This window comes from Fragaria vesca, linkage group LG3, assembly GCF_000184155.1.
Source record: "Fragaria vesca subsp. vesca linkage group LG3, FraVesHawaii_1.0, whole genome shotgun sequence".
Classification (NCBI taxonomy): domain Eukaryota; kingdom Viridiplantae; phylum Streptophyta; class Magnoliopsida; order Rosales; family Rosaceae; genus Fragaria; species Fragaria vesca.
In genome coordinates this window covers 13,143,619-13,165,928 of record NC_020493.1, presented here as the reverse complement: position 1 = coordinate 13,165,928, position 22,310 = coordinate 13,143,619, and the positions used below count along the sequence as shown (strand labels likewise).

Below are 22,310 nucleotides of genomic sequence, written 5' to 3'. Positions count from 1 at the left end.
TAGTTCAACTATATGGTACTATTCATTTGTTCTAAGCAGATACGTACACCCATTGAGAGCTTTACACCCTCGATCTATTTACAAAGTAGTACGTGTAACATTAGACATAGTAAACCATACCTACTTCTAGCAAAGAGGTAGGAGGCACATTCAAAACAACATCAGGCTCTCTACAATTCTTGCTCAGAAAATTATACACAATGTCTATAGCAACTTTCTTGAAAAAGGATGCTGATTTCTTCGCCTTTGCATGAGTGTGCCCAAGAATATAAGTCACTCCAGATTCTTTGGCTTCTAATATCTGCAGTGACTCATCTTGAAGATTACATGATATTTGTGTCATGTTTTCTTCATTTTTCGACTTCACAGAAGTCTGATCCGGAGAACAAAAGGCTTCAGCATCAGAACAGTCTTCTGTTTCTACAAACTGTACTATTCCGGACACCAATCTATTCTCAAAATTACAGTTTTCCTGAAGATCCTTGTAACCGTACCTCACAATGCACCGAAACATGCCACACTCCTTTGGGCCAACCCTGCTAATGATCAACCTTTCGTTTTCACTAACATGAGGAACTTGAACGCATTTGACACAAACAAAAATCAGCACCTTATGGAATGCAGGCAGATTAGTGACAAAGTGCCCGAAAACAGCTGGTACTCCAGTCACCAAATTAGTATAAACGACTCCGATTCCGGGGACACGAACCATGCCCAGGCTAGGTCCTAAGCAGACTATTCGGTTAATCGAGACCTTGTTCTCAACATCAAACTGGTGTTTCATCATTGTCCCGTAGTTCCAAGTGTACATTACAGCCATAAAGACAAGTGACATCAGAACTGGGATCCATCCACCTTCGGGGATCTTCGTGACGGATGCTGAAATATAAATCAGCTCAATTGATCCAAAGAACAGTAAAAATGCTAATGCAGTAACTACCCTTTCTTTCCAGACAATTATCATCACCAGAGCCATCAAGCAAGTTGTCACAAACATTACACTGGTCACTGCCAACCCTAAAAAAATCAAACAACACAGATGAAGTTTATGATAATACTAAGTTTCCTAGAGAGATAGATAGAGAAAAGATTTATACCATATGCATGACCCATCGTGTTTGTATCTCTCAATCCGATTGTCACAGCTAAACAAAGGCACATTAACATCCAATTGACTTCTGGAATGTATATCTGCCCGTATATTTTACTTGAAGTATGAACTATCTTGACCCGTGGAAAGCACTTCAGAGCAGAACACTGGCTTATGATGGAAAAGGTGGCTGAAATAACTGCCTGGCTTCCTACCACAGATGCAAAACTAGCGAGTATGAACACCGGCCAAAACACAGCTTCTGCAGTGACATTTCGGTAAGCTCATCAACCTCATAATGTATAGTATCACACATTAGGGGTACTGAGATAACTTCTTGCCTGGTATGGATCTGTAGAAACTTCTCTGAATGTCTTCATGGTGCTTAGAAAGGAAGGCAGCCTCTCCCATGTATGAAAGAACAAGAGAGGGGTATACTAAACATGTGAAGGCTAGCTGAATTTCATTCCATGAATTTCAACATTAGTATTCAAGCAATTAATATATTTACTTGAAGCATTAGCATCTAGCTTGTTATAAATTACCTTTATTGAGAGTGAAGAGAAGTGGCCCAAATTAGCGAACATTGCCTCTACACCTGAGACAAAACAAGAATTTTTCAGGCTAGGCCAGTAGCTTTCTTTATCAGCAAGTAAACCAAAATAACTGCATCAGCTAGAAGTACTGTAAAAGAGGTACCTGTTATTGAGAGAACAACACCAGCTAAAGACACCCATCCATCGATGCGTGTGGTTCTAAGGAACTTCAACATGTAAACTGGAGAAAGTGCTAGAAATACGCGTTGATTCCAGTGAACTATGTTGTATATTCCAATACCACTAATGCACAGAAGCCATGCAGTAATGATTGGAGCAAACATGAATGCCACTCTGTGCGTTCCGTGATGCTGAAGGGAGAAAAGCCCCACTAACAAGACACATGAGATTATAACAACATGATCTGAAAGGGAGGAAATAAAATGTTTGTTCAAAGATAAATGGAATGCAAATATGTATATATAGAACTTTAAGAGGTCACATGCATATTGATGTATACACTAACGAAAGAAGACTCACTGTCATGGAGTTCTTTGAACTTAATCTTTACCCCTGAAACTGCTGAAAGAACTGAAAGCGAAAAAAACAGAATCTCCATTAGACTGTTAGTCTGTTATGATCTAAACAGCCTATTTTGATGCAAAGCAAGAAAATATATGATAGATTAATTGATAGGTAATTAGGTACACATTTTCCTACATTTCCTAAACTGAATGTGTGTGTTACACCCCAGTGCTTTAAGTGACATGCAGTAGTGTTTCAGACCAAAAAAAGAAAAGTGCAGCAGCTATCTAAGAACCAAATTCATCCAAACCTTGTACAGGAACACGTGTATGTGTTGTATTTCTATTTCTGGCGTACAAATTTGATACCTATTGCCTAAAGGATATGAGATGCTTATTCACAACAACGTCAACGGATTGTGGAATTAAGATAAGCTAAATCAATAAAAATAAATGAATTGTTGCTGGTTATTCTAGACATAGGCACCTGATATTGAAGGAGTGAGTACACCATCACCAATGGCCATACAGGTTCCAAACAGAACAAAAATCAGTAGCCCTTTCCGAAATCGTGGGTGCTTGTTGAAGAATGATTTCAGAGCTGCACTATGTGATGTATCTGTGTTTCCCTCTGTCACATATTCAGACAGTTTCTCATCTGTGATTTCTTGATTAGGTAGAATGCTTAATCTTGCGTGACGACAGAGGAGGGAGTATAAGGCAAAGGTACCACCTGGAACATAAGCACAAAACTGATCTTTGGAATATGTCTATCTACAATTTCCACATCTATAATTACTGATCTTGAAAGGCATGCACTCGTAGTATATCAAAACTAGATTTCGAAAAATCACAAGCAGAGTGTAGAGCACAAATTCCACTTTTCGGTGTTGAGGCTTGAAAATGTTGTAACTATACAAAGCTGAAACAACAATTACATGGTGATTGGAAGATTCAGAGACCAGCATATATAGTATTTTGGGTCTTCTGATATTTAGAAGTGCTAGAAAAGCAGAAGTTTTGGCAGTATTGCACTTAGTAGTGCTTTCTAGAGTAGCACATGGCAGATGCTTCCTCTAGAACTAGAAGCACTTTGTAGGACTTGCAGGAAACTTGCTTTTTGATCAAGAAATTAAAGTACTCCTACAAAAGTACTTATGAAGAGAGTGCTTCCACAGAAGCATTCCCAACTAGTACCTAAGATGAATGAGGCTACTAAAATGAAAGCAATCAAAGCATATATGTACCTTCACCATTGTCATCAGCCAACATCACAATGAAAACATACTTGCAGAGAGCAATGAGAGTAAATGTCCAGATAATAAACGAAAGCACCCCGAAAATCTCTTCACCGTCCTCATGAAGGCTCAACTTTCCTGAAAAGGTGGTCTTGTACACATAGAGAGGGGATATGCTGAGGTCTCCATACACCACTCCCAGACTTTGATAAGCCAATGTGAGCACAGCTGCAGTACAAGATACCCTCTGCAAGTTCTGATTCAAGGCACCAAATTATAAACAAATTTCTGACAAATTAAATGGTTTACAAAGATCTAATTAACTATGTAAGCAGCAATATACATAACCAGTTCAACAGATACAAAAGAAGACTAATATAACATATTGGGGTTTTGTTAAAATTTAAAGGCAGCCAAAAACCACAAGTCAAATAGAAAATCCAAAATAGGAATCCCTCTCTCTGTTAACTTAAGATCCTTTTGTACATTAATCCTTCCAGAACTGCCAGATATTCTAAACAAAAAAATGTAACCACATATATAAGAATGACATTACCAGAGGCAAGGAAAGAAGAATACCCTTGGAGAAATTCCTTGTTCGACTAGTTCTTCAGAAGGGTTCATGTTGCTATGAGAGAGAGAGAGAGAGAGAGAGAGAGAGAGAGAGTTAATGTGTCTGAATCTGGGGGCGAGATTGGAGATGGGAATGGGTGGAGTGATGTGCTGTGTTTGGCTGAAAAACAGAAGAGTACGATGAGTCCTAGGACACCGAAGTTCGTCAGTTTCTGATCATGCATGCGCCAGAAAAATTGACTGAATGGAAAGAATGGGATGAGAAAGAGTTTATATAATGATCATGTAGGTAGGATGTGAGAAGCAGTAGAGACTAGAGAGACGAGTGTTTCCAAAACTCCAAAGAAGTTGCTAAAAGGCTTTGAGTGCTCTCTCACTTCTCTTCAACCTTTTGTCTGTTCTTTCCTCATACATAAGAAATACTGTTACAGTCTTAATTATTCTCGGAAATATAAGACAAGTCGCTCTCCCAATATGTCACTCTTCATTTTGTATGCAAAGTCTCGAAATAATATTGATTTAGAATACAAAATATAACTTCATGAACGTGCAAATATAACAGATTGTCATCCTAGACGTGCAGTTTTTTCGATCTATCCCTACTTTCATACTGCTACATTCATCATATGTGTCTAAGTCGACGCATAACCGCTTGATTTTGACTGGCAAATGCACATCTCTATCTCATGATGTGAAAAGTTTAAGATTAGGTGGGAAAGACTTTCCTACTTGATATTTTCTGGACCATGACAAAGGTGTGAATTATTGGCAAGAATGAGAAGCCAAGTCCATCGATCAGCTACTGAAAACGAAAGCCGATTAGGCACCAATCATACTCCTTAGTCCTTAAGATTGTCAAAAATGGTAATTTGGTACAAGATCAGAATAGGCAACTGTTGCTGACTTGCTGTAAAGTCTTAACAGAAGCATATAATGAACTTAACTGATGATGTTAACCTATCAGTTTAAGTACACCAGCCTAAATTTGACTAACCACAAAAGCTGGATTCTTGCAAATTGGGTAATCATCTTCTGGAATATGAGAATATGAGCACTAAACCTTCGCAATGTGCATGCACCATGACCTTAGATGGTTTGGTTAGCATGTAGTTTGGTATATGATGCAAAGGTTCATGCAGTTGGGTAAGTTGTATTCATTATTGTTATTCATCATCTCCCAAATAGGCAAAATAGTATAAGATGCCAATACATAATCTCCAAATAATACAAATGTCCTAAAATTTGAGGATTTTCCTAAAGGATACCTTTGCCTTAACAACCAGATCCAACTTAGTTGAGGATTTTGCCAAAAGTCGAAAGCAAATGGGTTCCAGCCGTACAGTTAACAATGTATAGTACATTATGGGCAAGATGATTGTTTGTGCTCTCTTGGACTATAGATGAATGAACATTAACTAAGAGTATTACATGACAACCACCATATCTTCTATGTTTGTTTCCCAGCAGCATTATTGGCTTCCAGCCGTGCATGATCTCCAGTGCATCGCATATAACTGATGTTAGAACTTAGAATTAGTACAAGGATATAGTATACAACTGTATAGAATTTCGCAAGACCACAAAATCAATTGTAAACTTGGTCTCTCTATTTTGGATGGACCGCAATGTTGAATTTTGTAATACAGAGAACAAAGTTGGATCGTTTTGCATTAAATAGCAAACAAATTTATTTACGAAAAATAATTGCATCCGAAAGTATTCAATTAAGAAAGAGTTTGGACGCACATACTAGTTCCTATGGAAGTATTTTCCTTTATTTACTACCACCACAGATTATACATCTTATGCTGAATTGAAGACACAGTAAATATCGGAGTTGAAAGAGATAACGATATTAACCTTGTGGATTCGAAGCAGTATGCATTTTCACCCTACAACAAGAAAGAGAAAATAGAGACAACATTAGGATGGTTCAAACACAATGGCCAAAAGAGCAATGGTCAAGAGTGAAAGCGAGAGAAAGAGGTACAAGCGTGTGCATGTTATTGTTAGGTACCATCTCTAGATCAAGTATTTATAGCTCTTGGTGCATGTCTCTTACATAATGCCTGCCCCCATTTGTTTGATTCAATGATTGTAATGCTGTCTTTGAAGATTGGTAGGTCACTTGTTAATATCCTTCTCCCACTTCAAAATGGCACAGGATAGTCAGATACTGCGACATTTCTTGAATAGACAGAAAGGTGAGCTATTTTCACTCACAAAGATCCTTCAATGGATGCATGTCAAATGATATTTCGTTATCAATCCGATTGAGATTTTTCAAGGGACGATGCTATCTGAATTCTTGGTTTATGAACAATGTACAAGTTTGTGAGCTGAGCTCAAAGAGCTAGCAACCAGAGTCCTGAGGAGTAATTTCCAACTCTGGGACTACATCGCTTCGAGGGAAAATCTGAACTTCAATTCCTGGATATGGTTCAAGTGTGGTGTGGAACTGTGGATTGGAGACTTCGAAAGCTCTCTTTTATTCAACAACAAAAATTATTTGCCCATTTTTGGAATGCCTCCTATTCTACTTAAGGTCCATCCAGAGAAGCGTGGAAAGACAATGTGCCTCCCAATTAAGGTATTCTTAGCCTGGAGTCCTGGACTATAGCCTAGGGAAGTATGAATAGTTGTGATGTGGTTCAGAAGAGACGCCCTTCATGATGCCTCCAATGGTGAGATGAAAACAGGATGTTCGAAAATGCTCCCCAAGCAACTTAATCCATATTCTCGTGACTTGGTACTTGTGTCATAGAGTGAAAACTATGAGCAGTTTTTGAGCTGCAACGGATACAGAGACGGTAGAGATATCTCATGTTCAGAGTTCAGACTAGGATTCTGTTGCTGTATACATCAAATAGGTTTTCGTCTTTTCACTTGCTTGTCTTTTCAATTGCTTATCCCATGTATTACACTCGCCTTTGTAATTAAAGTTTTGAGCATGTTTTCTATAAATGAAAAGAGAAAATAAGGTCTCTAAAAACCATGCTGTATAATGTTTTAACTAAAACAACCACCACAGGAACCACATTTTCTCAATTTGAGGCTACATCATAACTAAAAGAACCACCTAAGGCCTACATGAGGCAACTATCAAGGGATAAAAAGCACATTAGGATATCAAGAAAACCAGGACCTTCATCACCACCCTGAGGTTCAACACAAAATATAACTTAAGTGCTTCTGCCAGAAAAAACAACTTTGTTCTGGCAGATGCAACATGTGATTCATTGCAATAAAACTAACCGAAGACCATGAACAAATCAAGAAATTTATATCCAAACAAAAGCACCTCTGTTTATAAATAACAAGTAATTTTTGCTGTCCTGCAACTTACTCCCAATATGGGAAAACTCTAGGGAGAGACTCTTGACAACAAACCAGACTCTGAAAAGACACACATTGTTGAGCCCATAAACAATGACCCAACAACTTCACCACCACCTTGAATTATCCCAAGACTTGACGCGAAACAAGAGCCAGCCAAACTAACCTCATCAGGATCTCAAGTATATATATGGATATCACAAAACACCTATATTCAAGTTGAGGACAAAGATTCTTCAGCAGCCTTATCACTCTTAATGTCCTTCTCCTCCTCCTTGACTGCAGCAGGAGCGGCTTCCTCATCTTTCTTTTCGGCCGTGGTTTCTTTCTCCTCAACTTTCAAAGTCTCGAGAAGCCCAGCAGCTGCATTAGCATCTTCACTTTCTCCTTCAGGCTCTTGGGACTCAGCCACTTCCTGGAACTTTTCCATGAACAACCTGTTATCTGTTAAAAGGAAAGGAACAGCCGCACATCATCAACAAAATGCACAAACACCATGTAGATGAAAATTGTAAACCAATAGAACTGTTTTTAGGATAACCTAACTAAACATTGTTGAAGCAAACAGTTTTTCCCAATAGTTATAATGCTGGAATGAAACTAAAATGTCGGAGGTCTATACAAAAACCTATAACATTAGCGTAGGAGAGAGGCTTATAGCAGGATCTGCATTCTGAAAAATCTGAAGGAAGTCATGTTATATTTTAGGAATGCTGCCACCAGATGTAAAAGACTATATGAACTGTTCTAGCGTCTCAAAGATGATGAATTACTCAAACTACCACAACTGTACGGCGCATGAACTATCATTTATCATCAGTATAGTATTACGGTTATTGACTCCTCCAATAACAAGCAAACAATACAACATGTAATAACATTTAAAACTTAAACCAGAAGTCCCCAGAGATAAGGTTGTGTGTATATAGAAAATTAAGAATACTCAGCAAATAATGCTCTAGCTAAAGGCCACATTAAGGTTTAAGAATCAATATGTAGCAAAAAATTGAACATAGTATTTTCCTGCCAACAACAATCTATAGATACTGACCAAAGAGCAGAGTGACAATAAGACAACCCAATTATGTAGACTTGCATCAACGGGACATGTATAAACTCAAAGCAACTTATCAAATCCAACTTATTTTGGCCGGATACCACCTTTAAAAACACTTGATCTGTGCAACATCAGAATCTAGACCAGTGACCTATTTTGGAACCGGTAAATTTCCACATTAGAAACTAATCTATCATCGTGTAAGCACACAGTATCTCAATGCAGTAAATGCTGTGAATTTTATCATATGATCTATGTCTCAGTAACTTGATTCATGATAATTAAAGTTATGCATCACAACATCAAACAGTCTAGCATCCCAATAGCAACTTCAGGGAGCAAAATCAGTAACATAAGTTAAAGCAGATCAAACGAAACTCACTCTCAATGGAAGCGAATCTAATGCAGAAAAGCTCTTCCTTCAATTCACCATCAGCAAAGTCAGTGGCATGCCACACACACGACTTCTCATTCCCGGCGTGCTCCTGGACTGTCATCTTAGGCAGCACTGCAACCAACAACAGCAAAGCACATCAAAATAAAACACCGAATAATCGAAAACCTAAACCCAAAATACTTCGTTTTTTTCTATACAAAATCCAAGCGAAACTAACCGAGATGATTAGCGCAGATCTTTAGGGTTTTAGACTGTCGCATAACAAGGCGAACCTTGCTGGACTCCTTGTGCTTCAGAAGCTTCACAGTCCCGGCGCCTCGCTCCTTCCACTGATTCCCATCCTTATCGAATCGGTACAGCTTAGCTTTCCTACAAAACACAGATTAAAAACACAGATCCGATCAAACTCCAAACCCTAGGTTTACCAAAACCTTCAAAAACCCTAGGAATTCAAACGCGAAACGAATCGGAGAAAGCAAAAACGTACAGATCGAGGATAGCATCTTCGTTCTCTTCGCCGGTGGAGACGGCGACCTCCTCGAGCCTGACGATCGGAGCGACCTGGGCCCCGGTGTCCTCGTCATCTCCGGCGAGGGGCTCCTCTTCTTCTCGGTGCTCGGCGTCGGCGGAAGACATGGTAGGAGTAGAGAGAGTAGTGAGGAGAGTAGTAGAAGCGAAGAGAAGGGTGTGCGACAGAGAGAATTAGAAGGGAAAATGTGAAGCAGGGTATGAGGGTTTCACGGTTTTTATATTCGAGTGAGGTGAGCCAGCGTAAAGTTTACGGCCAAAAAAAATTGAAAACCCCCAATAACCAAATAAAAACCCTAGTTCTTTGGACAAATAACACTCAAGTTATTTTCTATATTTTTTTTATTTTTTTAATAATAATAATTTTGCAATTTAATTACAATTAGGAAACTATTATGTCAGAAAAACTTACAGCGTTTTTAATTGAGCTCTCGTTCAAATTTAATAAAAAACCCGTAACTAATAAATAAGAAATCAACTAAATGTTGTGACTCATACTTTTGCTCGTCGTTCATTATGTAACGTGACATCTGACCGTTATAAGTGGCCTAGTGATCGAGTGTCAAGTTAGGATCTCTTGAACACAAATTTGGTTCACGAAGCTGTTAAAGGGACCAAACATTTTTTGGCTCACCTTAAAACAATCAAATAATGAAACCTTTCACTCCAATAGCTCCATAAAATGCTCTAGTTGGCTATTCTTTTAAATTTACATTCAAATTTTTGTTGACCCATCCATCCATTATCCATACTTACAAATGCTGATGAAGGAAAGGTAAAGCACCCACTATCATCTAATGCTCTAATTCTCAGGTGAACTTTTAATTTGATTGTGCAAATTCCTGATGGAAAAAATGTGCTTCTGAAAATACAAATATATAGTTATGAGGCTTATAGCCATCACAATAACTCACCGCATTTGCATATTATTTACCCCATGAATGACGATCAAAGAGGATGGATAGATGATAAGCAACAAGATTTTTGAAGATGCTGAAGGATAAACTCTGATAATTTAGTAAACTAGCGCCATTGGTTTCATATCAAAGGGAAGACGTTTGTACATAATTTCACTAAATATTTCATACTACTGAAATTAAGTTTCAAAAATGAACCTATACAAGTAGTTAAGTAGTCAGAAGCCAAGACATTAGCAAGAGCAGGCTCCTTGGCCATCCTGGGGGAAACAGAGACAACTCGAACAACGCCCTACTCAGCTCAGACTTGACAGCCGACTGAAAAGAATTTGATATTGTGACAAAAAAGTTTCAGAAAGAAAATGATAATTCTCTGTTAGAAGATGCTCTGCCAGGAAAGTGGGAGAATATTTCACTTCACCCTCCATTTCATCAGTCAGCCATGTGACAATGTAGAATCAAATCTCTGGTAGCTTCACCCGGTAGAAGCTGTTAGAACAGTCACAAAACTTCAATGTTGCAGATATTAATAGGAAGGGCCCATTTGTGGCATCCCAAAAGGAGGCATGGGAGGCATCCCCATCCCACCCATCTGTGGCATTGGTGGCATTGGAGGTGGAGCAAAACCTCCACCCATACCCGGAGGTGCAGGCAAAGCAGGCAGCAACTGAGCATACATGTTCTGCAGATTACATACGAGTTAATTTCTTTTCATTTCTAATAGTTCAGCTGTTTAGTCTATAAGGAAAGAATGTAAATAAACAGACTGGAAGTCAATATTCCACAAAATTTACTAAATGTGAATTGAATTAGACTAAGAAACCATTGTTGCATTTATGTTGACACTTGCATAGTGGCTTTTGAGCATGCAAAGTTGCACAGGTAAAAGCAAGAAACCAAACCACTCTTGTATGGTACTTTATATATTTGTGTGTGTTTGTCAAGATAAGAGCTCGAATACAAGTTATATATAAAAATGATGCCTACTATAAACCAAGCAGTCTTGAAGACGAAATATAGTTCTTGGAGATAACAAATGTATGATAAAGGCCATTAATAACAAAAGAATAAGGCAATACCTGCTTCGCAACCAATTCCTTCTCCTCTTGCTCTTTGGCTTTCACCTCTTTTTGAGACTCAATTTTGTCTTTGATAAGTTCATCAACCTTGCCTGTGTACTCACGCATAAACTGAGAGAGGAGAGCAGGATAAGTGAGGGACCATTGACAAAATAATCAATGCACAATGAAACCAGAAATTAAAAATAAAATAAAACGTTACCTGTAGGATGTATGGGAAGGCAAAATCGATTATATTGTTCATCCATGCCAGCTCAAGAGCAACGTCTGGCCGGATTAAATCATAACAAACAAAGAGACACGATGCAAAACATTCTTTCTTTCCCTACAATCACATCAGATAAGAAGATGATTACAAAACCGCTTCTAGCACAATTCTTGCAAATAGAATTGGGAAGCATGGAGTGAATCCCTTCCCTTTAAATTGTGGGGAGTGAAGAGAAAAGAAAAAAATAAAACTGTGAATTTTAAGCAGACATCTACTTGCTTTATTTGACATGTATGAGCTCTCTTTAGCTCATGCATACAAAGAACACAGACCTGCTCGATGAAATAGACAAGCAATTCCTCGGAAAGATCATGATCACCAGACTGTGAGCACGTCTCCATTGCGTCTTTGTAATGTTTGTCCTTCTTTGACAATGCAATGGATTGCTTCCATCTTCCAGCTTTCTTATAAATGTATGCAGCAACACGTCTAATCTCAAGAAGCTCATGTTTCTCAAGCTGCTCAGTTACATCATTAACAATAATAAATACAGGTTCCAAGCAAAAGAATTTTAATTAATGAGAACCTTCAACCTCACCTTTTGTGCAAGACCTATCTGATCAAAGCTATCATGCAAATCAATAGATTCACGAAGTCTGTCATAGTCTTCCTCCTCAACATATATTTCATTTAGAGCTTCATTTACAGCTGTTACATTGTTGCTCTGGACTGCAACCATGTATGGCTTTACCAGACGGATGTGACCAGCCTGAAACCCAAACCATTGAAAATGTAAAATCCCTTACACAAGAGAAATGTTACAGCAAAAAAATAATACTAATAGCATGGTAAGTTAGAAGCAAACCTTTCGCATTATATCCACCACTCGGGTATGGTCCACACGAAGTGCAAGCACATTTAGAACATCATTGATAATATCAGGATGTTCTTCCAAATAAAAGTGCACAGCCCTATAGTAAAGCTCAACACTTGCAACTTTGACTATCACATCCTTGAATTGCATGTGTTCCCATGCTTCTGGGGAGTGGTTCATTATGGTGGTTGCAGCATTATCAAATTCATCATATTGTATATATAAGTATGTTAATTCCTTCCAGTGCTGCTGTTCATCACAAGCTCGTATAAGTTTGGGAATGTTGAGACGAGTAGAAAACAGTTTAATGTGCTCCATGAGCTTCTCAGGACGGTATCTCGCATATAGAACTCCCAACTCAGTAAAGATGCCCATATGTGCACGTTCCAATCCTAGTCCACTCTCCATGAGACTAATGAGTTCATTAAAGCACCCCCTGTTCTGGTAAAACTCACTGACTTCTTCCAAATCATCCACCTGAAACAGAACATGAAATTAAATACGTTGCTACAATTATCTTATAAACAAAAGAATCAGATAAAAGTTTATGAAGCCTAGCAAAGTAAAATAGATAGTACAGAATACAAGAATCGTACCTGGATGATGATGTTGAGTCCACAAATTTGAGCCAACCGGAATTCCTCAGCATCAACACATGCAAAGCAAACTTCCTTCCAAGTTTTTGAGCTGTTAGCTTTCCGGGCAGCATCAACAGCACCTTGAAACTGCTTGAGCTTCACTAGAGTACACGCCAGCTTGGCCCAGTTAGAAATAAATGCAAATATGATCTTGGCTGCTTCATATAGTTCTTCATCATACAGGCGATCCCCAACATTTGGGAGATTAGCAACATTTGGCATAAGAATGAACTCTTCAATATCACCGAGTCGATCAATCTTAGCATATGCATAAATGAGTTCACTGTCTACCTTGGGCTCTTTCGCCTTCTGCCTAACCATCAGAAGGTACCTTACCAAGTCATGATACACATCTGCATCCTGAGCAGCACGTATGACATCCAAAAACTGGGTGGCATCATCAGCACGAATGAATGACTCAATAGCATCACTCACAAGCCCCTCTCGTAATTGGGCCTTGGCAACCTGGCTCCAAACAGCATCTTCTTCAACCCTGAATGCAAACTCTACCGCACGGTCAATGCTGTGAATGTTATCCAACAGAACATTGACAGCATCAACATTCAAATTGAACTTCTTGAAGATTGCAAAAGCTTCCTCATAGAGTTGGGCTTCAATAGCCATTACTCCAACAGCAGGTCCATCAAAGTTGTCTAATCGATTGATATAATCCATGACTCTGGACGGATCAGCCTTGATTGCAGTCAAGATTAAAAGATTCTGTAGATTGAAGTTTCCACTAAAAGCTGAATTCTGGAGCACTATCTTTTCAAGAAGCTCAATCAACTCATGTGGAAGGTCTGCGGTCATAAACGCTTTAACAGTTGCTGAAACTTGCTCAGGGCTCTTGCTTTCAGGCAAAGCAGTTGAGACAACTTGATCAATGAGCTGCCTTCTATACTCATTTTCAGGATCAAGGACCTTAGCCCAGAGGTCATCATCCATTCTTTCCACAACATATCTGACACACATATATCAAAACAATAGCATTAGAAAACCACACTGGAAATTCATAATCCAACATCCTAGTATCAAACAGATGCACACACCTGGCCTGGAGTTTGAACAATGAATTCTTATTTGTTACATTAACAAGTTCATCATCACATTGCCCTCTACGGTAAGCAACAACAGCAAGGGTCGGATCTCTTTTTTCACAATATTTACCCACAACGCGGGAATCATAATATGGGTTAGTTGTGAGAAAATGCTCCGGATTGTTGCCACTATCTATGATGATTTTACCAAGAGCATTATGAACATGTACATCTTGGCTTCCTTCGCTCACAAGATGCTCCAAGAACTGAGTGAGCAGGCGAAGACGATTCCTGCAAATTAAAATAAGAATAAGAATTGATTTTATATTATTTGATCATGAAGGCAAGAGAGGTCCAAGAAAAGAAAACTTCACCTCTTTTCACATTCATCAACAAGGGGTTCAACTGGTAGAAGAGAACGAACTGATAGAATAAGACCTTTGATGAAATCTTCAGGGCATTCATCATCCAAAAGCTGCCCAACAACTAAAGGAGCATTTCCCGGATTGACCTATCAAGTCATAGAAGAGTAATCATGCTTACTGTTCAAGTTCACCAAAACATGCCAGCATAAAATTTTAACAGGAGGGAAGCCTAAATTTGAAGAAAAAAAATGGATATAAAGCCTCAAAAGTATGATTACCTTTTGGACATAACCTTCAATGTAACGGAGCATATTGTTCGTATATAGGTAATGAGTGAGATCAGGAACAAAGCCAAAACGATCACAGACATTAATTAGAGGACGCGCATCTGGAAGCTTGGCTTCCATTAGAAAGTTCTTAGCCTTCTCGGCATCATAAAAGTTAGATTCACGAGTCACTCGCTCCACCTCCTTAATCTGTCCAGTTTTTGCAGCTGCTTCAATATACTTAAAGTGGATATCAGGATCCTCACTGTCCAGAAATAATGAATAAATGAGAGAGAGAAGAGAACAATGCATTCATAACCCTCATTCAGCAAAAGTTTTCACTTTACACTAATAAGAAATAGATACCTGGAGCTCAAGTATGAGCCTAAGAAAAAGTACAACCCCTCATAGGACTTGAACTGCTCAAACAACTTTATACATTTATCTACACCCAGTTGCTCGGAATACTCTTTGGCAGTCTGCACAAAGATAGTCAGTTAAGATCAATATTATAAACTATGAAGAGCAACAGCTGGTCAAATGAACTAATTACCTGCACAATAATCTGAAGATTGCCCCTAAGATTGACCAGTAGAAGATCTTTCATGCACTCGAGAGCCCATTCTATGGAAAGAGTCCCGAAGAACTCAACAAGAGCCTACAATGAATTTTGTAGTTAATAAACTATACGGTCTTCACATAGGTCAAAGTTATATGGACATTTAAGTGCCTACCTGAGGATCAATTGCATGTGTGTTCACAATGACTCGTTTAATATCAGGCAACTCGGTATAATGCTGCAGAACAGACATACTCTTTAGTCCACGGAATATTTATCATATCTACTATGGAATCTATTTGATCAGAATTCAACAAGTACCATACCTGTAAGGCACGCAAATACAAACCAGCTTTTTCACAGAGTTGACCAACGCGGGGGCGGTCATAATGACTGAACATACCGTTGGCCAATATAGCATCCGCAACATTAGGAAAAGTCACAAGATTGATTTCCAAAACCTGAACAAAGTACATGTAGCTGATATATAAATGAATAGACAAAAAAAAAATTGTAGATGCATTTGTAAACAAAACAAGCAAAATTTGAAGTTTAAGAAAGGGGAAAAAATATGAGAACCTTTGTCTGAAGGAAGCCATGCTCGGGTAGATTCGGCTTCAGCACATCCAACAAAAAGGCCGTTGCCTCGCGAATGAGATTCCTCTGAAAAACAAGAAAAACACCCACAATAAATCCCGGAATAAATCATACTTTTCGTTTCAAATGTAAAGTGAGAATAGATAGACCGAAAATGTTAAGAGGACAAGAAAGTATTTATAAAGTCAAACCTGAAGGAACAGATCAGTAATGGTATTGTAGTCAATAGGGCAACCTCCCTCCATTTGAGACATCATTAGAGCAAAATTGACAGCCCCCTGCCATCAAGATAGTTGTAGTTGTATCAATACCAGATATGTTACATTAACGCATACCATTTTCAAGAAGATATTAGCTATGAGCTCACACAGTAACAAAACTAATGCGCAAGAAAAAAACTACATGAAAATTGTTCTAGTAGAATGCACATACCTGGGCATCTGTCCGCAAAATTGTTTGCAGAAGGAACATATAATCAGGTGTATATCCAACCTGTGATAATGAAAAAATCGTAATGGTAAAATACATCAGTAAGAGCCAATATATCATTGTCAAGATATTACAATTATTACGATCATTGTAGTAAAAGTGGCTCAACAATAAATGTATGTCATATCCTAGCGTCTTTCAAAGAAAAGCAAATCTATGTAACCTGTTTTGAGTATACTAAAATCTTGTCAAATTCCCTTCTCTCAGCAAAGGCTGCAACAACTTTTGGAGTTGCCCTGGCTTTGATGTATATTTTCAAAGCAAGGTCATTATCCACTGTCTGCACAGGAAAATATGTTTTACATTAGATTTACCAACAAAAAATACTATAGTACAATAATATTGGATGCTGAACAAACTCAAATGGGCAATTGTTGAATACTGTCTAACATGATTTGTGTTGATATGTTACACATTTTAACTCATTTCAGGTATACCAGTTAGTGAACTCTAAGTTCTTTACTTGCAGCAGGATCATTTATAGACCTTCATTGATCTCAAAGCGCCAACTCAAACCCCATTGTCAAAGTGCTTCTTTCTTTACTATGCAAATCATGTTATGAATTTAAAAAATTGAGCTCAGAAGAGCAGAGCACAAATTTATCTATTTCTCCCAAGAAGTAAACAAATTAAAACCCAGTTCAGATATATTATCGAGTATTGAACCTAAACTCTGTACGGACTATATGATCATTTCCAAATTTTCAAGTTTCATATCAGACCTTCACAAGATCTCCTAGCTCTTCACTACATTCAAGCTTGTCCTCTGCTAGCCAATTCTCCAATAGATTTTTCTTGTTTTGATTTACAACCAAACGTGACAGTTCCAATGATTCAAACGCGTTGAGTTTCCCTTTAGTTAACAAAGTTCCAAAGTACTGCAACAACGGTGGTGTTTGCCCAGCTTGCACAGGAACACTCTGTAACAAAAATTAGATTAACAACATGAGCAAACTAGTTCATGCTACAAAGATTGCACATCTTGTAAATGAAGAAAAATGTTCGAAAATGTCATCTAAAGGAGATACATGAAGATGCAGATGATCTCACAGAAGGAATATATGAATATAAAAAGCAATACTAAGACACTGTACCTGAAATTTAGTAACAGTTTCAGGTGTACGAAGTACTCCCATTGGAGAATCTGCAGCAAGCTCTGCAGCCTCCTTATATTTCGTCTGAGAGAACAATTCTTGGAATCGCTGGACAACCTGAGCAAGAGGGCCACACAATGTAGTATAAGTTATCACCAAATGCACTTATGAGATGTGACTCCTAGTCCACAAAATCTAATGTCTTTTGTGATTAATAATATTGATCTCTTGAAGGGCAAAAAAGTAACGATAACCACCTAAAACACTTTAAGTTAGATATTTCACTAATGAAGTTGCCAGGAAAAGGTTTTCGAAAGAAAAAAAAAAAGGATCGAGTTTCTACAGGTCACTCTCACTATCACAGCATAAGGGTAAAGAGATAGCGCATACTTGTTGCATTCCCATTTTAAATGTAGAAATTGCCAAGGAATTTTTTAATTAGATTTTCTAGAAGTAAACAGAAAACCATTCTCTATCTAATAGACTATGACATATGCAAGTCTTCGAGGTGAAATTCCATTTTATCTAGGAAAACAATAATGGAGTGGACAAAAATTGTTTCTGTTTGTTAGTAAAAATAGTAAGCAACCTCTCTGTCTCTCCTTCCTTGCTTAGCATCACATAAAAGTATTGACCACATTTATTGAAGATTAAATTGCTCTATATATATAGTAAATTAACTGCAATCTTACCAAGTCTTCAGCACCGGGAAGATTTCCTCTTCTGGCAAGACTAACTGCGAGTCCCAAATTGTTTAACTGTAAATCACCAAACAACAATTTAACCAGAATCTTTTCAATTTTCCAGTAGCCAACAGTACAAATTGATTCAAAAGCATACCTGACCACTAACAAAAGGTACAATTGTTTGTTCATTTACAGAAGCAAGTAACACCTGACCACGCCTATTGACTGCATAAAAGCCCCCAACAGATGAAGCTTCAGCAGTCAAAAATATAGGATCCGGACTGATTCGATTTCTATAAACTGCAGTTGCTGTCTCTAGGTCATATACAAACAGAAGTCCAAGCTTTGTGATTACATATATCAACCCATACTTCTCTGATATCTGAAATTCCAAAATGAAAAAAAGGAAGTATTGTAATTAGTACTGATACTGAATGTGTACAGGACAAATTAAGGAAATGAGCAACTATATCAAGACCTGCATTGACACAGGAAAGTCATCAGCGAAATCCGGAGGGAAGAAGAGATCTGCTTGCTTCTTAGTATATGATGGTTTTCCTGATGAACCATTTACAGTAGATCAGTTCCAAATGTGAATCCTCAAGTAAAAATAGCATGTAACAGATTAATAAGCTTTGAGAAAGCTTAGGAATTCCATGAACTGAGGGAACCTTTTCATCATGCTACTAGAAAATAAAAGCTAATACATGGGGTCGGTGTATGCACATTCTCATATATTCAAAAGAGATGCAAATGAATAACCACTGAACCTGGCTGGGCACCAAGCTCAATAACATGCAACTTTGATGTAACTTGTCCGGCGTTAGAGGACTTTGCAGCAAAGCATATAAGAGTTGAAGGGTTCTCGTTCCCTGCAACCTATATTCAAAATATATATCAGTAAGAATTTGAAACAGAACAGCAGTAACTGTATTACTAAATCTCAAGAGTAAATGGGTAGGAGTAAAAGAACCGCACTTTAATTGTGGCAAATGATGCAGCATGTGCTTCAAGAGCCTGACTACGTTGCTGCTCCACAGAGAAAAGCTGCATGTTTCCTTTAACCAGTTGTGGCCTCTACAATTAGTTTTTGGTAAAAAGCAGTGTTAATTGTCAAAGCTGAAATAAAACCTGGTTAACCGGTATCAAAACCGCTAATTTTAGATAAAATAATAATAAATTTGGGAATCCATTGACCTGATTAAAGAAACTTCAACAAATTATCAAACACTAACCTCAGAAGAACCAGGTGCAATTCCAATTAAGACCAACCACTTTTCAGAGGGATCGCAACGGTAGTTGATAATTTGATTATTTGCTAAATTAGCTGTACGCTCAAACACCTTTGTTGGCTCAGAATCCCCTAATAATATGATACATTGACACCGAATTAGAATAACATTCATACATGGAAAGATGAGCTAACAATGAGAAGCAGGAAAAACACACACACACATATAGACAAATTCAATCAATGTAAATACGTCTTACCTTCAATTAACCAATGATATACTGAGGTCACTGTGACCATCCCCAGCATCTTAGGAGTGACCCACTTCCAAAACACAATCTAAAAATAACAAAGGAAAAAAAAATTAATAAAATCAACCAGATAGCTAGAATCATATTCAACATTTCTGAATTCCCAATAGTGGAGCAAGATCATCACCTGCTCAGGCATCTGATGTGATTTCATCTTCGTTTTCAGCTCAATATTAAATATCTGTAAATGGTCCTGAGTAGTTCCTTGCACTTGAGCTACAAATTGTACACCGTCATTGATCAGTAACAAATCATAAACAAAATAAACCAACACAGATCATTTCCATTTATATTCTACACAAATGCATTACAATCACGCTTAACACAATGCAAAATAATCAATCATTTCCGACGAACAAAAGACCGAGTGATCATACCTTTGAGAGCGAGAATCCTGGAATTCGGATTCATCAGAGCCGAATCGGCAGTAATAGGTCGCCGCAACGGCTGCATAGGCATGCTCATGTCAATGATGACCACGCTGTTCTGCGGCGAGGTCTCCCTGACGCAAATGTACTTATCCGATTCCATCGTCACATGCGTAAACGTAATGAACTGCGGATTTATACCAATACTCGGCAGCTACACACAAAATCAAAAAAATCAAAATCAATCACACTCGAATCACTCCAAAACACATTGCTCAATCCAAAAATAGAAACAATTCCGAAACGCAACGGATCGAAATCAGATCACAAATTAGGGCTGAGATGAGAAATGGAGGCGGAGGAGAGTTACCGTGAGCTGCTCTTTCATGGTCATGGGGGCGTTGGCAGCGGCGGAGGCCATGGCGCCTGGATCGGGGCTTCGGAGGGGAGGGACCGACCCGAATGGCCAACCTGGGAGAGGAGGAGAGAGTGCAGATCTAACCAACTACTATAGAAGAGAGGAGAGGAGAATGAGAGGGTGGGTCTATTTTTTTTGCTGTTGGAAGATCAGTGTGGGATTTTGAGGGACTACCAAGTTTTCGGTCTCCTTTACGCAAAACGAAAATGATGATGAGAATGAGAGTGATGATGGTTTGCATGGGCCGTTTAAGGAACTTTTTTGCATATGGGTCCCTACTGCTGTTGGCATTTAGCCTTTAGCGGAGGAGTTGGGCCTTTTTTAAGAGAACTTTGGGCTAAGGTTGACCTCCTCTTTGTCTTTACCCGGTTTACTAGATCGGGTGGTCGGTGGTGTTACTATAATAATTTCTAAATTCTGTTTCATATGTGTATAGTATATATCAAGCCGTGAGCCGTCCGATCATCTTAAATTTTAAATTGTTAAACTATCGGATGGCTCACGGCTTTATGTATGTCATACAGATATGTATATGTCATACATATATGTATAGCAGCCGAACCATTGATCAGTGATAATTTTGTGATATTAATCAAGCATAACTCTTTTTTTTGTTTTTTTTTAATCAAGTTAATGGGGCGAAATAGAATATTGATCACAAGTCAAAATAGGTCATTATATACCTCTCTGTTATCTTTTAAGGGCATAGGAAGATAAGAAGATATATAATGGTAGTATTCACATTGATAAATAGAAATAGACATACTCATTATCCGGTCAAATACATAGAGGTAGCATAGATCCTCAATTAGAACTGCACCAGATGCACTAGAGACATCTAGAGTGCACAAAAGTGCTATAACTATACTAAAAAAAAGTAAACACTATATACTTATTGAATGTACTAAACTATCTATTAAAATAGGTTACAAGATAAACTATGATAAAATAAATAAAAATTACCCCATAATCTGAATTTTTCTCCCACCTCTTTCCTCTCTATAAATAACTGAGAAGCTACATGTCGAACATTTGAGGTAAAAATTAAACACAAAATATCACATAGAGACTCGATGGATTAATGTTATTAGTAAGTATGTTGCAACTGCTAATGTGATCAAAGTAGACAAAAGTTACATTAACAGCTGACGTCACAAAGATTAAGTTTGAACCTTGTCAAATCCAGCATAACTCGGATCAACAAATACAATCATAGCAACTTAAAATAGTTTCTTTATAAGTCATGTATTATATGAAAGCAAAAATCAAAATCGCCACAATGTTAGTTTTTTTCACGTTTTGAGTCGCCTTAGAGGAGAGAGCTTGAGTATGAGTCTAAGAGAAGTCTAGGCATGCTTTTACGCCATCGTCGGATAGGGTTTAACTACCTCTTGAGGTTAGGTGTGAGGTCAAGGCGTACCGGTGCGTCTCTTTAGCCAGTGTGAGGGTGGGTGAAGTCTGATATTTTGGGTCAATCAGTGGAAGATGACATTGTCGAGCTCGGCTGAGCCTTCAACGGTTGTCTGTTTGGTCGTTGGATTCGTTATCTTGTTCGACGGTGGCTATGATCACTGGCTCGATTTCGGTTAGTGGTGACAAGTGTCTCCTTCCCTGCTCGTCTAGATCGAGGTGGTGATGCAAATGACGACGGGTTTCAAGCGGTTGATGGGGTTGGGGTGCGTGGTGGTCGGTGGGTGCTAGGTCTTCATTGGGCCTCCATGGTGCTGGTTATAGGACTGGGCCTGACTTGGGTTGGGCCTAATCTATTTTAAGTTTTTAATCTAACTTTTTAGGTTTTTAATCTGTTAATGTGGAACGTGAGACAGTACATATGCATAGGGTGGTCTTATGTTGAATCTGGTGTTTTCTTGAGTTTCGTCACATGGTGATTGCA

At 38.3% G+C, this 22,310-nt stretch overlaps 3 protein-coding genes across 4 annotated transcripts; all 3 read right to left on the bottom strand.

The window, feature by feature from the left end:
* Positions 1–100: 100 nt before the first annotated feature.
* LOC101310009 (potassium transporter 1-like) lies at positions 101–4,012 on the bottom strand. Its single transcript, XM_004294255.1, has 9 exons — positions 3,968–4,012; positions 3,398–3,644; positions 2,638–2,883; positions 2,167–2,217; positions 1,790–2,050; positions 1,636–1,688; positions 1,432–1,546; positions 1,098–1,352; positions 101–1,017 (listed from the first exon to the last, which is right to left on the bottom strand). The coding sequence occupies exons 1-9, from the start codon at positions 4,010–4,012 to the stop codon at positions 101–103; spliced, it is 2,190 nt and encodes a 729-aa protein (XP_004294303.1).
* Positions 4,013–6,944: 2,932 nt separating this feature from the next.
* LOC101309516 (ran-binding protein 1 homolog c-like) lies at positions 6,945–9,537 on the bottom strand. Of its 2 annotated transcripts, XM_004294253.1 has the most exons (5): positions 9,239–9,537; positions 8,969–9,120; positions 8,737–8,862; positions 7,926–7,979; positions 6,945–7,741 (listed from the first exon to the last, which is right to left on the bottom strand). In XM_004294253.1, exons 1-5 carry the CDS (start codon positions 9,385–9,387, stop codon positions 7,512–7,514), a joined length of 711 nt encoding a protein of 236 aa, XP_004294301.1. In that variant the 5' UTR covers positions 9,388–9,537; the 3' UTR covers positions 6,945–7,511. The 2 variants fall into 2 exon arrangements, with proteins under 2 accessions (XP_004294301.1, XP_004294302.1); XM_004294254.1 differs by lacking the exon at positions 7,926–7,979.
* Positions 9,538–10,266: 729 nt separating this feature from the next.
* LOC101308271 (clathrin heavy chain 1-like) lies at positions 10,267–20,419 on the bottom strand. The gene is made up of 30 exons (XM_004295725.1): positions 20,369–20,419; positions 20,008–20,212; positions 19,758–19,846; positions 19,580–19,658; positions 19,324–19,451; positions 19,067–19,165; positions 18,859–18,967; positions 18,567–18,646; positions 18,243–18,470; positions 18,095–18,160; positions 17,403–17,519; positions 17,031–17,228; positions 16,472–16,588; positions 16,252–16,311; positions 16,011–16,097; positions 15,802–15,885; positions 15,549–15,683; positions 15,398–15,460; positions 15,217–15,321; positions 15,030–15,142; positions 14,676–14,928; positions 14,407–14,543; positions 14,045–14,323; positions 12,954–13,956; positions 12,349–12,834; positions 12,082–12,252; positions 11,816–12,001; positions 11,478–11,600; positions 11,276–11,386; positions 10,267–10,878 (listed from the first exon to the last, which is right to left on the bottom strand). The coding sequence occupies exons 1-30, from the start codon at positions 20,417–20,419 to the stop codon at positions 10,723–10,725; spliced, it is 5,118 nt and encodes a 1,705-aa protein (XP_004295773.1). The 3' UTR covers positions 10,267–10,722.
* Positions 20,420–22,310: the final 1,891 nt, after the last annotated feature.